The following is an 18,968-nucleotide window of genomic DNA, read 5'->3' as shown; positions in this document are numbered from 1 at the left end:
AGTGGACAAATTCCTTGATGTTTCCTCATAAAGATGAAATAGTCAAGTTCTTTGCAAAGCATACAATTCCAAAACTGACACAAGCTGAAATAGAAGATCTGAATAGCCCTATATCACATTAAAATAGTATACCTTTAATTTAAAACCTTCTCCACACAGAGAACTCCAAGGCCAGATAGCTTCACTGTGCGCGTGTGTTCTCAGCCGCTTCAGCTGTGATTCTTTGCCACTTTACAGACTTTAGCCTGCCAGGCTTCTCTTTGTCTGTGGGATTCTCCAAACAAGAATACTGGAGTGGGTTGCCACTTCCTCCTCCTGGGGATCTTCCCAGCCCAGAGATCTCTCGCATTGCAAGTGGATTCTTTACCCACTTATCCACCTAGGAAGCCCCATCACTAATAAATTCTATAAACACTGAAGGATGCTTACACAAACTTTTTCAGTATATAAGCAAGAGGAAGCACTTCCCAAAATGTTTCACAGATTTATGCACTAATACCAAAACCAGACAGAATTATTACAAGAAAATAAAAAATACAGAAAAATAAGGACTTCCCTGGTGATCCAGTGGCTAAGACTACAAGCTCCCAATGAACTCCCAGGGGCACAGGTTTGATCCCTGGTCAGGGAATCAGATTCCACAGGTTGCAACTAAAGATCCTGCATGTTGTAACAAAGACCCAGCTCAGCCAAATCAGTCAAACACACACACACACATACACACACACACATACACATTCACACACACACACACACACACACACACACACAATGAGAAAAAAAGAAACAAAGCTATTTTTAAAAAAATAGAGAAAAATATTCCTTACACAAGCCATGCAAAATTGTTAGCAAAATATCAGCTAACTGAATTCAGAACTTGGCAGAAGAATAAAACTCTCAATTTAATAACGATGTTAATTAGTTGAGACTGAGAAGTTCTAAAGACTTTGTGAAAGCGACTTACATGATAGGTTTAGGTATATTTAATAAACTTCCTTAGAACAAAGATGAACAGAATTTTAAACAAGTAAATTCCCTCTGAGACCAAAGACTCCAGTAGATTTTTAAAAATCGTTAATGGTTTAGGTCAGCTTCACCTAGGGCTGTCAGTATACTAAGATAAATAAATTTAATAATGGTGCCTTCAATTAGTGAAGTTTATAAGTCAATCTATAAGGTTCAGGAGGAAAAAAGAGTTTTTTTCTCTTTTCACAAAAGCAGCTGACAGGTTTGTAAATATATGATTGTTCCTACAGTAAAACCACAGGAGTCCTCTGGTTTTAAGACAGCAGAAAATATTTCACAGGAAGGGGCTTGTATTCTTTCCTTATCTGCCACATGTACCTGTCATAACTACAGTCTCTACTCATCTTTAAGTCTCCACACTCAGCTCTAAACCTGGTTTTAAAAAGGAGTATGCTAACTTTCCTTAATATTGAACTCCCAAGAGACCACCAATATGACCAGCCTACTGCCAAATCTGTTTGAACAAAACTGTATAAGCCTTCTTCATCTATCGTAATAAGAACACGTCATTAAAGAAGTCATTTTTAGAGAGCCACATAAGGCTTCAGAGACTGCTGAAAAGATAATCCAATCTTTAGCAGCTACAGCTCCTACTACAGGAGTAGGAGCAACGTCTACTGCACTACCATCTGGCATTATCTACCAACATTTTCAATGCTTATACCCTTTGAATCAGTAATTCCACTTATGTGAATTTATTCTACAACACACAACAGCATGTATTTGCAAAGAAGTATATACAAAGGTGTTCACAACAATGTTACTTATAACAGAAAAAGCTGAAAAATAACCTAATCAACTATCAATAAGAGACTGGTTAAATAAAAGAGTACATCCATATACCTTGCATTTTTAAATAAATTAATGCTTTAATTCGTAAGACTTGGGTTTTTTTTTTCTTTCTGGCCACACCACAATGCGGAACTTCCCTGACCAGGGACTGAACACGTGCCCGCTGCAGTGGAAGCACAGTCTCAACCACCGGACAACCACAAAAGTACCAAGACTTGGGACTTCTATTTGAGAGAAAATATTTCAGTACTTCTAGAGCCATACTCCTTGGAAGGAAAGTTATGACCAACCTAGACAGCATATTAAAAACCAGAGACATTACTTTGCCAACAAAGGTCCGTCTAGTCAAGGCTATGGTGTTTCCAGTGGTCATGTATGGATGTGAGAACTGGACTGTGAAGAAAGCTGAGCGCCTCAGAATTGATGCTTTTGAACTGTGGTGCTGGAGAAGACTCTTGAGAGTCCCTTGGACTGCAAGGAGATCCAACCACTCCATTCTAAAGGAGATCAGTCCTGGGTGTTCTTTGGAAAGAATGATGCTAAAGCTGAAACTCCAATACTTTGGCCACCTCATGCAAAGAGTTGACTCATTGGAAAAGATTCTGATGCTGGAAGAGATTGGGGGCAGGAGGAGAAAGGGACGACAGAGGATGAGATGGCTGGATGGCATCACCGACTCGATGGACATGAGTTTGAGTGAACTCCAGGAGTTGGTGATGGACAGGGAGGCCTGGTGTGCTGCGATTCATGGGGTCGCAAAGAGTTGGACGTGACTGAGCGACTGAACTGAACTGAACTGAACTGAGAGCCATACAAAATACAGATCAGGATTCATCTGTAATATTAGTTCAACAAATACCTGACTGCCTATGCCACATCTAAGGGACTGTGCTCAGCAATGGAGAGATAATGCATGTAGTCCTCTCCCTCAAGGTAAAAAGGTAATACAGTCCCTTTACTCAAGGACCATATAATCTGGGGAACAGAAATGAGTGAACATACCACTCCCATATATATACTATGGTGAGGTAAGAACAGAATGTTATGGGAATGCATGAGTAAAGTGATTTAAAAATTAAAAATCACCATTCCAAGAAACAAAAAATCATTAGTATAAATGTGAAATTATCAATTCCTCCTTTAGAGCTGAAAGAATGATGAGGACTTCAGATTGAGAAAACTCTAGCATCAGTAGAGCTGGGTCCTCCCACAGTGCATGCCTGTGTCCTGCATTAGCTAGCCACAAAGGTCACACTCACCCACTTAAACACTGGTGATGAATTATGGTTCTGCTCTTATAGTTCCCATCCCTGGGGCTGTCACCCCCAGAGGAATCTTCTAGGGTCTATATTTAGAAACAGGAATAAAAATTCTCAAATAATACACTATAAGAACAGTGTTTCTACCAACATTTGCTTCTGCTTCAAGGTCCCATAGTAAAAATCAAGAAATAATCATCCATTTGGTTGGTACTTTTATTCTGGGCTAGCAAAGGACCTTTAAAATGTGCCATTTAAACTGGGGCTTTGCAACAGCAGTGTTTCAAATAATCTGTTTTTAAGTATATTATGAAATAACCACACATAATACAGAGCCAATTATTAGACAATAGGTGTGTGCGTGCTAAGTCACTTGAGTCATGTCAGACTCTTTGCCACCCTATTGTAGCCTGCCAGGCTCCTCTGTCCATGGGATTCTCCAGGCGAGAATACTGGAGTGGGTTGTCCATGCCCTCCTCCAGGGGATCTTTCCAACCCAGGGATCAAACCTGAGTCTCTTACGTCTCCTGCAATAGCAGGCAGTCCTTTACCACTAGCGCCACCTGGGAAGCAAGCACACACAGATAACATAGTAATAATCTTCCAAGTTTACAGAAACAGAGTGTTAAGATAGCATGTTTCTAAATGTTATCTCACATAATTAGATAGTTATTAAAGGTTCAATATAACTTCATCACTTCATTTTAAAAAGGATTTGAGGAAGCTTGTTAGTTACTAAAAAGAACTATAAATTTGATACTGAGCTTCCTAGGAACCAATCTGAAAAGTAATTCACTTTATCCATAAGTCAGACATGACTTAGCAACTAAACAACAACAAGCACACCACCTGTTCCCAACTTTTATTCCTAGTCAGAAAATTAGAAATAGTTAACAACAGAATTATTCAGAACCTCTATATCCATCAGTTTCATTCCTTGTTAACATTTTCCAGGTAAAAATGAAGGGAGGATGGGAAACAGATTTTGACAAAACATCTCTTTCTTTGGTGACAACTACTTCCTGGGAATGTCACATCACTGTTCACTTGAACTTTATGTTAAAGACTAATATTTAAACTATATAAACTATATATCACTCAGAATCTTTTAATACTCCTATCATGTGCTTCTATACTGATATAATAATAAATGACTGTAAAAATGACTAATTATTTTTAATCCTTAAGCCATATAATGAGCAGTATTATACTGTACTTATGAGCAATATCCAAATCTATACAAATTTCCATTTCAACAACTTTGGATAGTCTCTGAAAATGATTTAAAACCACCAACATTCTATTCTTTGTATCCATGGCCTCCAAGTCCTATCAGTTCTCTTTCATAAAACTTCTTCTTAACCTAACTATAAAAACAGAGACTCAGAGCCAAAAAACTCATTCTTCCTAAAGTTTCTTATATTCCTCCCTATATTCCATTTCCACTAAATGAACGAGTTCAGGCTCTACTCACCTCTCTCAGAACTACTGTGAAAGATTTCTAAATAGTTTCCATTTTCTCTTTCCAACCCATCTTGAAAATTGCCAATTCACTTTTCTAACACTGCTTTCATTATTCCATGCCTCAGTTCAATAATTTTTGATGGCTTCCCAATGCTGAAAGCAGTAATTCAGGAAAAGGATGATAAATAATGAAATAACATCATATTTTGGAAAAAAACAACGAAAACATTTTTTGCCTCATAATTTAAATTGCCAAGTGCAAGGGCAGCTGTGGATGGCAGAACATGAATAAAAGCAGGATGATAAAACCCTATATCCTTAACTTGGCATCCGACACGTTTCAGAATCCAGATCTAATACTGGTTTAAAGAACATGTCCAGAGGTCAGCTCAACGCCATCCTTAATGAATGGTCTGCATCTCTCAACTCAAATTTCTATCTAGTTTCCCTTGCATGTTCTCAAAGCCTACGTTAAACAACCATCATTTTAACCTGAAGCCAATGTTTCTCCATGAAAAACACTCAGCAGGGGAAAGACTTCAGTCTTTCAGCATGGCGATGCTCCAAGTACTGATACAACAGCAAACAGCAAAATCACAATTTCTCAAATAAGGGAAATCAGCACTTACTCAAGAAGAGGTTAAACAACAATATGAAATACACAAGTGTCAGGGATCTACCATATGCAGTAACATAAACCGTCCTCCAGTCAGACTGATCTATGTTTCTAACTATGCTCTGCACATTTCCCACCTCTTTGTCTTTACTCACGTCCATCCTTTTAGTTTCTCTCAATCTTCAAAACTGTATTTCTGCTCCAAAACCCCAATATAATTAAGGAGCACATTTCTAAAATAAACGATCTTTCAAAAAGCGAAAATGTTTACCATGGCCTATTAGAGACCTCAAATGACCTAAGTCTAGTCTACCACCCCACTCTCTCCTTAGCTTTCTTACTAGTCTTCTCACTAGCTTCTCAAACATACATTACTGCCGCAGGGCTTTTGCCTCCCAGGAGCTTCTTGGAAATTTTTTATATCTGCAGCTTAAATCTCACCTCCTCAGAAAGGCCTTTCTCAGTGCCACCCTATCTAAAAAGGTTCCCACACATCTCAATAATTTTCCACATCATCCTTCCTATGCTGCTCATAACACTTAACACTATTCTCAGTTCCTTAATCAGGTGTTTATTATCTGTACTCCTCTCATGGGGAACACATCTGTTTTGCTGACTGCTCTATTTTCCTAGCCTAGAATAGTGCCTCTGTAGGTAAATCAATAACCAGCTGCAGGAAAGAACTGTTAAGAAAGCCAGACTCAGTGACATGGTTTAACTATCTGACCATAATCACAGTGTTCCTTTATGTCCTAAAGGAACTAAAATTTCTAGATAGGCAACATCAATACAGAATTAGGGAGCCATGTAAAGATAGAATCGCTAAGTGACACAATATTCTCTCCTTTGTCTTCCAAAGTTAGTATTCCTAAAGTCAAAATACAGAAAGAATGCTATCACCTCCTGACTCTCCAAGGTTCAAAGAACAGAACTCTTTTGTTGCCACATAGGAATACAATATGAAAAATCAGTTTGCTTTTCTTAATCATTAAATTTATCATTTGTAAATGTCTTATTACTTGATATTTTTCCACCTCACTTTAGTTTCTCGAAATGTGTTTTCACTCATAAAAAGGAAAACTTGAGTTACTTCTCACATTCTAATTATCTGTAGTGTAGTAATTAATGCTCTGAGTAATGCTGTGGGGTATGTCAATATCACTATTGACTTATTTTCTTCCTTGTGGTGCAGGAGTGAGCTGAAGAAAAGAAAATTCTTCCATGATCTCCCACTGAGTATCTTTTTCTAGAAAAACAACCGTTTCTAAAATCCTACAAGGCTATGACAATTTCTCACCAGACTGTTACACTACCTGATTCTTGATCCTTGCCTTTTTACACATAAAGGTCCTATTTCTAGTGCGACGCTTTCTGTCCCCAAACTAACAAGCTACTTGTTAATAAGTTAATTAACGTGTCTAATAGGATGAATTCTCAACCTCTAACAAACTTTTTTCTCTTCCAAAATAAACAATCTCCCAAAATGAAAAGGATAATAAAACAATTTTTCCTAATAACAGTAATAACAAACAATCAGGTGCCGGTAAATGAAAAGATTTGAAAACTATTTACGGACAATGCAAATCTGTCTCTGCAGCCCTAAAATATATTACTTCTACGAAACAGTATTTCTAACCAACGGATGAAAACGTCTGTCTGAAAACATTTCATGAAGTCCCATGGTAAATCTGCCAGAAGTTCAACTGTCCTCTTCCCGCCAGGGAATCCACAGGTTTCCCCTTCTTTGGGAATGTCAACCATTTTGCCTTTTCCTTTTATCTCTACGATTCAATTACGATGCATTGAGACTAAACCTGTGCATCCTAACAACTATTCCCCTCCTTCTGCGGCAGAGCTCCCGGCAGAACTGCGCCCCCCTTGGAACACGGTGCCCAGGTCCCATTTCCCCGGCGCCGTTAAGCTGGTGGTAAATAGCCACATCACAACCCGGGTAAACTGGGCGGTGGCAGGACCTCGCCGAAACTCCGCTCCCCAATTCTCCACGCGTCACACCACTGGAGGCGCTGTCCCTTCACTGCAGTCAGGTCAATGTGGACGTTTTCCACTGGACCGGCTCCCCACAAGCGCGGGGCCGGGGCGGGGGAGATGAAGAGCATGGGGCCACCCAAGCCAAGGAAGGGGTGAGGAGAGGGGCCAGGGCTCAATGCAGGCAAAGACCAGCAAGAAACTGCGTCTTTTCCCCAGGAGCAACCTAGTTGGGCAGACAAAAGATTAGGGCGCCAAGGCCTTCCATCCTCATCCCGGAACCAAGGCAGCCCGATGAATCCACACCCCTAGTTCCCTCATTACAGACCCAGTTCCTGCAAGGGGTGGGTTCCTAACTTCCCCGACCCGGTGGAATGGAGAGCAGACAGAACAACCCGGGAGCGGTCGGGGCGCACGTGCTCCCCGATACCCAGACGGACAATAAAGAGTAAGCCCGGGCTTCCTCTGCCGCCCCACCCTGCTCCCCGCGGCTCCCACCAGCGGGGGCGCCTTCGCCCAAAGATCTGCAGACAAAGCCCCCTCCGGATGGAGAGAAGGGCAGGGTCCAGGCTTTAGGGGCTGCGCACAAAAGAGGGAGGGGCGCGAGGGGCGGCGCGAGGCGGAGGGCGCGGCACTCACCCGCTGAGCCCGAGGAGCCCCTGCGTTTGGGCGCGGCCGGCGTGGAGGGGGGCGCGGCGGGGGCTGGGGCAGCCGGGGTCCACGAGGGCTCGGCCTGAGGGCTCACGTCGGCCGGTGGAGGAGGGGGAGGCCGGGCCGGAGGCCCCTCGTCCTCAGAGAGCTTGGAGTGCGAGTCTGCTGTAATGGAGGGTGGGGACGGCGCGGGCACCGACGACGACACGGGGCTCGGGTCCCAAGACGGCTGCCGCTCCGGAGCGGCGAGAGGCGCGGCCGGCAGTGGCCCCCTGGGCGCCGGGGGCACGAAATCATTGCCGAAGTCCAGCAGGGGCGCGCTAGCCGGGGTGGCGGCGGCTGCGGCCACCGGGGCCGCCGACAGCGCGGCGGCGGGCTTCCTCTCTAGCACCTCCAGCTCCTCCAGGTCCTCGTCCTCGTCCTCGTCTTCCTCCTCCTCCTCTTCCTCTTCGTCCTCGGGCTCCTTTACGAACTGGTACTTGAATGCGGGCTGAGGCCGAGGCGGGCTGTCCGAGGACGAGGAGACCAGAGGCGACTGGTCCATGTCTTCCATGGCTGGCAGGTCAGAGGTGATGCTGCAGCAGCTGCCTCCGCCGGAGAAGCTTCTTCTCAGAGCCGCGGGCGGTTGTGGGGGGCGGGGAGGACTGAGGGGCAGGGCCCAACGAGCCGAGGGACCTGCAGTGGCGACAGCTCCCGGAACAATGAGACTGCTCCTCCAGCCTCCGCGCCCGTGATGCGCCACCCGCCCCGTCCCCAGTTGCCGCCGCCGCCGCCCAGATGAGAGAAGGAGAGAGGCCAGCCGACGCTCCGCCCAGTTTGGCGTGACAGCCTCCCAGCCAGGGAGAGGGAGGCACTAACGCGGGAGGGAGGGAGCCAATCGGCGAAGAAATAGAGTTGACGGGCAACCAGTCGGCCCAACAGAAAAGGAAAAGGACGAAAGTGGGTGGGTCTCACTGCACTTCCTCTCTCTTACCGGCTCGGGTGGGTTCGATGGGCGGGGTTTGGAGCTGGGAACCCCACCGACTGCCTAGGGTAGTTGCGGGTCCGGGTGGGGTCTTGGTCTTGGCCTTGGCGAAGCTGGAGTCTGTGTGTTTACAGCACTGAGAAAACGAAACGACTCCCTCCCAGCACTGAGGGGTCGGAGACGTTCCTGGCACGCCACCGGAAGGGCGTTATCTTGGAGACTGGGAGTGGAAACTTTCCTCCCAGGAAAGGAAAAAACCCAGAGCGCAGGAAGGTTATGAATAACGGTACTGTGGAGCAGGCCCTAAGGATTGAAGCAAACGTTAAATTGCAGATTTCGAAATAAAAATTTGTTTTCTTTCAAACTTAAATTCCTAAGCCACCTTATCACCTTAAGGGGATCACCATCACCACCTTAAAAGAAAAAATAATATTTTTTACAGGTTTAAAGTCACTCCCAGTCTTAACTGCAGACCCTGGATGAGGTAGGCAAAACAACTAGGCTAGACGATATAGGGACTGACTGGAACAAGACCATTTGATGAGTCTGTACTTCTTCAAAGAGGGCTTTGGGATCTGCACGCTGCTGGACTTAACTGGTAGAAGGATGAGTCACCCAAAAGAGGGAGGAGAGAGAGGAAAGTGGAAAGAGAAGGATGCCTTGGAAGGATCAAATTTGATTCACATTGTATTTCAGTCACCTTAGGCCCATGAGTCAACATTCTGGATGATTCAGGCTTTCTGGGAGTCAGGATACATACATACTCATTTCTTTGATATGTCAAAATGAGTATAATCCCCATTCCACTTTTTCCAGAACTGGAGAGTTTAAAGAAAGTGACTGCAGAACATTTAAGTATCAGCATCCAGAGGTTTAGAGAGTTCTTTTTATCTTTCTGATGTACTGAATACCTTCCAAAAATATCCCCTTCCTGTCTATTCTAGAGGCCCTGGAGAGAGGAGGATAGCTTGCTTTCAAGTTGCTCTCAGTCTAGGCCTGCACTATTCAAGTCCTTAGTCACTGGCTACTCCTGGCTACCGAGCACTTGAAATATGAGTCGTTTGAAATGAGATGTGCTGTAAGTTTGAAATGCATACTATATTTTGAGGGTACAAAAAAAATTAAGTATCTCAATTTTTATAGTGGTTATACTGGAGTTGATAAAATTTTGGATATATTGGGATAAGTGTAATGTATTAATTTTACTTGTTCTTTTTAATACTGCATCTAGAAAATTTTAAATATATATGTGGCTTATATTTTATTTGTTTGACAGTGCTAGTCTAAATTGATGATTAAGAAATGTTGATTGCCATGGAGAATCATGGATTACTTAAGCAAATTCTTAGCTTCAACTAATACTACCCTCAATTGGGGTAATTAAAAAGGAAAAGCGAGGATTGGGGGGACGGAGGGACACAGAGGCAGAACACAGGAGATTTTTAGGGTAGTGAAACTGTTGTGTATGACACTGTCATGATGGATACATGACATACATTTGGCAAAACTCAGAACTGTTCAAAGAGGGAATCCTAATGTAAACTGTGGGCTTCAGTGAGTAATATAATCAATATTGGTTCATCAGTTGTAACAAGCCTACCACAAGCCTAATGCAGGATGTTAGTTATAGGGGAAATTGGTTGGGAGGTAGGCATGAGAGTGTATAAGAACTCTCTTTTCTGTCAATGGGAAACAAGATTTAATTTTTAAAAACAAGCAAAGGTAAAACTAGATTTCCTGGCATTGTTACCTGATCAGGTTAGTTATTAGTTAGTTGTCAACAGTACATTCAAGACCTAGCTTAATAGTCCCACAGAGATGAACTTTAGCTTTATTTTTAGAAAATTGTTATGAGTTGATTGGAGTTTGTTTGTTTTTAGAAGAATTGGGAAGAGTAGGAAGAGAGAAATATTAGTATAGAATTTGGAGGCAGGAGATTTAATGCCAAACTAAAAATTTTAAAACAGATTCCTCAATAATAACTAAACATATTTCAAGTATTTGTCAAATATTTGTCAAAAATTGTCAAAAACATACATGATTTTTCAGCTAAGTCCATACACATACAAAAATACACTGGCAAAATTCTTTGGTGTGAAGTTTTCAATTAAATCACAATTTAGCCATCAGTTTAGTCTCCCCAATACTATTTTTCCTACTGTGATTGTCCTGAAACACCTTAATGGGAAGTTCCACAGGGTTTTCATTTATTAACTGTAAGTTATTTATGTGATATTTCTGCATTCATATATCTGTGTATCTGATTATTACTAAAATAATCACAAAGGAATATCTTTAGTTTATTAAAATTGTCATAAAAGAATCATTACAGAAAAGTGGTAGATCTACAACTTTAATAGTTAATAGCATTAAATATTGAGGCAATAATTAAGCACTCACTTCTGATGCAGAAGAAAAATAAGAATTTTATATTATTATCTCAGTGACTTCTAAAACATTAAGTATTTGATGGATGAAAAAAAAAAAAAGAATTTATCCAGTTTTCATAGAATGGTCAACAAAGCATAAGGAAAGGAGAATGTTGCTCAGTTCAGTCGCTCAGTCGTGTCCGCCTCTTTGCGACCCCGTGAATTGCAGCATGCCAGGCCTCCCTGTCCATCACCAACTCCTGGAGTTCACTCAAACTCATGTCCATCGAGTCGGTGATGCCATCCAGCCATCTCATCCTCGGTCGTCCCCTTCTCCTCCTGCCCCAATCCCTCCCAGCATCGAGTCTTTTCCAATGAGTCAACTCTTTGCATGAGGTGGCCAAAGCACTGTAGTTTCAGCTTTACCATCAGTCCTTCCAATGAACACCCAGGACTGATCTCCTTTAGAATGGAGTGGTTGGATCTCCTTGCAGTCCAAGGGACTCTCAAGAGTCTTCTCCAGCACCACAGTTCAAAAGCATCAATTCTGAGGCGCTCAGCTTTCTTCACAGTTCAACTCTCACATCCATACATGACCACTGGAAACACCATAGCCTTGACTAGACGGACCCTTTGTTGGCAAAGTAATGTCTCTGCTTTTGAATATGCTATCTAGGTTGGTCATAACTTTCCTTCCAAGGAGTAAGCGTCTTTTAATTTCATGGCTGCAATGTTGCTAGTACACCAGAACTCAAAGTAGAGTTAGTGCCTATTAGTGTAACTAGTTGTAAATACCACTGTCACTAAAAGAGCATTCTGGTAGGTATTTGAAATGGCTAAAGGAAGACTATAAATTCTAGATCATAGTAATAATTATTCAATGAATCATCTTTGAAATTATCTTACCAGATGTAGGAGATTAAAGTTTCCAATTACAATGGGTTAGTAACTGTTCTCTATTAGAACATAGGAGATCCATTCAGGCTGGTGGAGTCTCAGAGTTGGAAGGACTCTGGGAGATCAGCTTGACCAATCTTCCTCCCATTACAAGAATTCCATACAAATGTTTTTTTTTTTTTTAACTTGGCCATCTGTGATAGATTAAAAATGGCTACAAATCTGCAACAACACCGCCCATCAAGAGGTCAGGTAGATTGCCTCACCTCTGGATCTGGCCTTGTGACTTTTTTGTCCAGTATAATACACTGGAAACGAGTTCCCAAGCCTAACCAGCAGAGGTATTACAGCTCCCACTCTCACTCTTTCGGAATGCTGAGAGACGTGGAGAGAAAGACTTAGTTGTCCCAGCCAAAGAGTTCATGTCCCAGAAATATGAGACCATCTCAGACTGTTCAGCCAACCCACAGAATCTTGAAAAATAATGAATCACTGTTTTAAACTGCCACCTTTTGACATGGTTCATTACACAGCAAAAGCTAACTTAAACATCAGCCCTTTTGTGCCTCCATTATGTGCTTCATTCATTCATTCACACACACACACGTGCACACACACATATATATATGCATATACACACACATACTATATATACATATATAGTGTTTACTGTGCACCAAGCACTGGTCAAGACTGAACTATGGCACTGAACATATCAGACACAAATGTGCTTGAACATTTTCAGTAAAGGGAGAATCACTACTTAGGGAAATAGCCCATTCCATTTCTGTAGTATTATACCTTACCAGGGCTTCTTGGTGGCTCAAACGGTAAAGAATCTTCCTGCTTTGCAGGAGACCTGGGTTTGATCCCTGGGTCAGTAAGATTCCTTGGAGAAGGGAATGGCAACCCACTCCAGTATTCTTGCCTGGAGAATCCCATAGACAGAGGAGCCTGGCTGGCTATAATCCATGGGCTCGCAAAGAGTTGGACACAACTGAGCAAGTAGCACTTTACTTTACCTACGCCTTATTGGAAAGTGTTGAATTGACACCCAATCTGGTATACATATATGGAACAGGTTAATTGTCCCTGCATCATGTATGCTCCCTGACAGAGTTAAAAGTGTGGGATTGGTGTACTCTTCTCTACATACTGCAGGATGTAAACTAGACAGTAGGTTCAATAACCATGGGAGAAAGATGAAAGGTAGGTTCCTGAAAGATCTGTTTCAAGAAGTTGGGCATAACAGCTTTTTTGCCTATGAGAATGCCTTGCTTGCATTCAAGGGCACCAATGAATTACATTCAACCTTTGTATTAAAAAAGGACTGAAACATCATTTTGGCACTCTTCGGGGAAAAATTAACAACTTGCTATCTCATTGTCCCTACCATTTTGCTGGGATTTTAGATCTTCTGAAATGTATCATTTTATGTAATGCAGTTTATGGTTCTGGTTAACATCTTACATCTAAGTTTATCATAATAAGAATAGATATATAAATAGTATAAGATCAGCACTGGTGATGCACTGTCAATTAGTATTGGACCTAAAATTAAAATTTCAAAGAGAAAATGATACAACATGCAAGTGAAAGTTGCAAGGTCCAAGAAGGTCCTCTGCATTAGTACTGTGTTTCCTCTCTAGTTCAATAGGCAACATTTCTCTGGTGAAATGTATTTTGATCTGGCAAAAAAACTATTTTGATCCAGCAGAAAATCAACTGGTCTAAGCACCACAAATCCAAGCAAAGAAATTCCTAAACCATCTTAGACACATAAATCTGTCTTCATGAGAAAAAAGAACTACAAAGAAGAGTTTACAAAATTACCTGGGTTATAAAAAACTCATTCCAGTATGTCTCCCACTCTTCATAATACCTAAACATTAAACTATAAATGTCATTTTATTGTGAGTGGAAATAGAAACCAGGTGGTTACTATCTTTAAACATTCATTTCTTCAACTAAAATCTATTGAGCATCTGGGGTTTGGTGATAAAGAGTAAAACACAATTCCTAACATCAAGGAACATATAGTCTAGTTTACATAAGTATATATAGGTATATACATATGTGTGTACATAGACATACATGGTTGGGAAGATCCCCTGAAGAAGGGAAAGGCTACCCACTCCAGAATTCTAGCCTGGAGAATTTCATAGACTGTATAGTCCATGGGGTTGCAAAGAGTTGGACATGATTGAGGGACTTTCATACATACATGGAGGAAAGAATGGGTTCAAAATTGGGAAAGGAGTACATCTGTATATTAGGCTGCATATTATCTCCCTGCTTATTTAGCTTATGTGCAGAGTACATCACACAAAATGCTTGGTTGGATGAATCAGAAGCTGGAATCAAGATTGCCGGGAGAAATATCAATAACCTCAGATAGGCAAATACCACCCTTATGGCAGAAAGTGAAGAGAAACTAAAGAGCCTCTTGATGAAAGTGAAAGAGGAGAGTGAAAAAGCTGGCTTAAAACTCAACATTCAAAAAACTAAGGTCATGGCATCTAGTCCCATCACTTCATGGCAAATAGATAGGGAAAAAAACTGAAACAGTGACAGACTTTATTTTCTTGGGCTCCAAAAATCACTGCGGATGGTGATGGCAGCCATGAAATTAAAAGATACTTGCTCCTTGGAAGGAAATCTATGAAAAACCTAGACAGCATATTAAAAAACAGAGACATTACTTTGCTGACAAATGTTCATATAGTCAATGCTATGGTTTTTCCAGTAGTCATGTATGGATATCTGAATTGGACCATAAAGAAGGCTGAGTACCAAAGAACTGATGCTTTCAAACTGTGGTGTTGGAGAAGACTCTTGAGAGTCCCTTGGACAGTGAGGAGATCAAACTAATCAGTCCTAAGGGAAGTCAACCCTGAATATTCATTGGAAGGACTGAGGCTGAAGCTAAAACTCCAATACTTTTAGCCACCTGGTGTGAATAACTGACTCATTAGAAAAGACTCTGATGCTGGCAAAGATTGAGGGCAGGAGAAGGGGTCAACAGAGGATGAGATGGTTGAATGGCATCATCAACTCAATGAACATGTGTTTAAGCAAACTCCAGGAGAGAGTGAAGGAAAGCAAAAGGGACGCCTGGTGTGCTGCAGTCCATGGGGCTTCTAAAGAGACACAACTTAGTGAGTGGACAACAACAACATATGTATATGATTAAAAAAAAAAAAATGAAGGAGACTGACAGGCTGGTTTAAGTGAAACATAACCACTTCTCATAGTTCATGCAGAAGTTGATGAGAGACTAAACTAATAGCACAGTAAACAGAAGACACATTTCAAAAAGATTTAAATTGAATTTGGTGATTTATAGAATGGAGGGGCTGAAGAAAGAAAAGCTGATTCTAAGACTTAAGCCTAGTTGACAAGGTAAATAGGTGTTGCCATTATTAAAGAAAAGAAGTCAGGAGAGGAGCACAGATGGGTGAGTAATGCTGGGAAGAATTTAATGACCTAAGTTTTTAGATCCATTGAACTTGATTTGCCTGCAGAACTCTGGACTAGAAATAATCAGAAGGCAGCTGAAAACCTAGGGCTGGAGCTTAGGTCTAGTCTGGAGAGCAGGTAACTAAATCTCTTGGTTAGGTTTCATGGGTGAATATTTGAGGAAAGTGGTGGGTATGGGAGGGGATGGCCAAGCAGGCTGATGGATACCATCTAATACCCGTGGGAGGAAAAGGCCTAGAATAGAGCCCTGGGAAACGTTAGGTGAAGCATCTCGACATATTTGAAGAGTGTTATTTCCACTGATCTTTTTCTTTTCCTAGAAAATACAAATCAAAACAAAGGATCTTCTTTTAGCTTTTCTTCATGTTAGTTGCTATATCATGTCCAACTCTTTGTGACTCCATGGACTATAGCCTGCCAGGCTCCTCTGTCTGTGGAATTCTCTAGTCAGAAATACTGGAGTGGGTTGTCATTCCCTTCTCCAGGGGAGCTTCCCAACCCAGGGATTGAACCCAGGTCTCCTGCATTGCAGGCAGATTCTTCACCCTCTGAGCCACCAGGGAAGACCTTTCTTCATAGGTCTGGTTTTTAAACAGGTGCTCATTTTATTTTCTCCACCCACCTTAAACTCAGAACTCAAAATAATATTCCAATAAGCACTCAATCAATTGTATTTAACACCAAGTAATTCTTGCCTGGAGAATCCCCATGGAGAGAGGAGCCTGACAGGTTACAGTCCATGGGGTCGCAAAGAGTCAGACACGACTAAGTGACTAACATACACACAATCCATAGTAATAGGGATAGCGCCAATCATTTAAGCCACAGAGACTTCTCAAACCCTCATGAAACTAGTGACTCCCACAGAGACATAGAGAACAGACTTATGGACAAGGGCAGTGGAAAGGAAGGAGAGAATGAGATGATTAGAGAGAGTAGCATATACACATGTGAAATAGATAGCCAATGGAAGTTTGCTGTATGACTAAAGGAGCTCACACTGGGGCTCTGTAACAATCTAGAGGGGTGGGAAAGGGTAGGAGGTGGGAGAGAGGTCCAAGAGGAATGGGACATATGTACACCTATGGCTAATGTATCTTGATGTGTGGCAAAAATCAAACATACTGTAAAGCAATGGATTAAAAATAAACGTAACTTTTAAAAAGACTAGTAATATCAGCCTCTTAGCCAATAATAAGTGGAAGAATTGCCTGGTGGACTTTTGCCTTTTTATGTAACTAAATGGCAACCCACTCCAGTACTCTTGCCTGGAGAATCCCAGGGATGGGGGAGCCTGGTGGGCTGCCTTCTACGGGGTTGCACAGAGTCGGACACGACTGAAGCAACTTAGCAGTAGCAGCAGCAACCAGCCACTAATAAAAATGCTAAAGAGAAGGAAATGGATGAAAGAAAAGCAATAAGAAATTAAGCAAATGCTATAAATTACAATAAATTATTCTTTTATATACTACTTGTATTTATGAGGTATATGATTTCCTTTTAAATAACAGACTTATACTGCTCATATTCAACTTTTTCCCTACTTTCCTGAGAACTGAGAAACACATTCATCACTGGAAGTATATTGCCTTACATATGTTTCTTTTTGAAATTCTTTTTCCTTTCACTAGTACAAACTTATTGTGATCTAGTATTTCCATTTTATCTGAGTTCTATTTATTGTCCTGAGTGGAAGTTTTTCCTATCAGGTGGTAAAAGAAATGTAAATAATTTATGAATGATAAATACTATTTAATGAGTTAAATATAGTTCATCATGTGTTCATTTCCTCTCCCTCCTAAAACCCCATTAAAATGTCAGTAAAGCAATAAAAATGGTATTAAGCAGTAAGGACAAAGAGAATAAGAGCAGAGACAACAGTGGATAAAATATATCAACATCTTTTTGGAAGACAAAGCAGACAGAGGAGCAATTACTGATTTAGCAGACTGTGAAGTTACAACCTGAATACCTCTCGAGGGGCATTACCAACTAGAAGTACGTCGTTTTGTGCAATGGAATCCTTGAGGCACTCAGCCCTTGGAGGTGCTAGAAATGAAAATAAGTGGACTAAGTAAAAGAGAAATCCTTAGCCCCATGTCCCCTTTCTATACCCAGAAAGCCTGCAGCAAAGCTTAAGCATGTCACCACTGCCCAACTCTCACTGCCCCCGCGATCCCTGCTGTCCCTTATGCCTCATTCTCTTCCAGACAGGAAGTTGGAAAATTCATTTGTGGAGAAACAAAACAGTTCCAGGGAAAATTTCTCAAAGTATTGACATACCCCAGTATATTGGCATATCCAAGTATTTGAAGTACCCCAGTAAAAAGACCTGATGAGCCCCACCTGCCCCCTACTCCCCACAAAACTTCTGTCCATTTTTTAAAAAAAATTCTCTACTCTTAAAACATATGAAACACCAGATATTTAACAAAAGTCTTGAATGGAAGCTAAAAATGAAAATAAACAAAAGAAACTTGAGGAGGGAACAGGCATACAGAGGAGAGAAGAAAATATCATAGAAACTATAATATTTAGAGGGAGATAACAGATATCACTCCATAAAACAAAGACAGAAATAATAAGTGAAAAAATTAAAGAACATGAAAGAGTTCACAAAGTAAAACCAATTTCATGTTCATAGCAGCATTATTTACAATGGCCCAAAGAAACAACCAGAATCTTTTTTTTTTTGGAGGCTAATTACAATATTGTAGTGGTTTTTGCCATACATTGACATGAATCAGCCATGGGTGTACCTGTGTTCCCCATCTTGAACCCCCCTCCCACCTCCCTCCAGAATCTATTAATGAATGAATGGAAAAATAAAATCTGGTATATACATACAATGGAATACTGCCGCTGCTGCCCCTGCCAAGTCACTTCAGTTGTGTCCAACTCTGTGCGACCCCACAGATGGCAGCCCACCAGGCTCCCCCGTCCCAGGGATTCTCCAGTCAAGAACACTGGAGTGGGTTGCCATTTCCTTCTCCAATGCATGAAAGTGAAAAGTGAAAGTGAAGTCACTCAGTCGTGTCTGACTCTAGCGACCCCATGGACTGCAGCCTACCAGGCTCCTCTGTCCATGGGATTTTCCAGGCAAGAGTACTGGAGTGGGTTGCCATTGCTTTCGAATGGAATACTATTCAGGCTTAAAAACAAATGAAATTCTGATATATGCTACAACATGTTTGAACCTTGAAGACATTATGCTAAGTGAAATAAACCAGACACAAAGGGACAAGTAATGTATGATTCCACCTATATGAGGTACATAGAACAGCCAAATACACAGAGACAGAAAGTAAAACAGTAGGTACCATGGTGATGGGAAGGTGGAAATGGGGAGTTCCTATTTAGAGAGTATTTAGTATATACAGGGTTTCACTATGGGATGATAAGTTCTGGAAATGGGTAGTGGTGATGCTCACACAACAATGTGAATGCAATTAATGCCACTGAAC

General features: G+C 41.5%; 1 protein-coding gene across 3 annotated transcripts in view; it reads right to left on the bottom strand.

Moving 5' to 3' along the window:
• RTN4 (reticulon 4) overlaps positions 1–8,571 on the bottom strand; it is a 74,182-nt gene extending 65,611 nt beyond the window's left edge. For all 3 annotated transcript variants that reach the window (XM_068989152.1, XM_068989160.1, XM_068989168.1), the window contains exon 1: positions 7,783–8,571. In XM_068989152.1, coding sequence (XP_068845253.1) covers positions 7,783–8,347 — 565 coding nt within the window. In that variant the 5' untranslated portion in view covers positions 8,348–8,571. The remainder of the gene's footprint in view (positions 1–7,782) is intronic.
• Between the last annotated feature and the right edge of the window lie 10,397 nt (positions 8,572–18,968).

Source organism: Capricornis sumatraensis, chromosome 1, assembly GCF_032405125.1.
Source record: "Capricornis sumatraensis isolate serow.1 chromosome 1, serow.2, whole genome shotgun sequence".
Lineage (NCBI taxonomy): Eukaryota > Metazoa > Chordata > Mammalia > Artiodactyla > Bovidae > Capricornis > Capricornis sumatraensis.
Note: the sequence above shows the minus strand (reverse complement) of the source record. Positions and strands in the feature narration are given on the sequence as shown.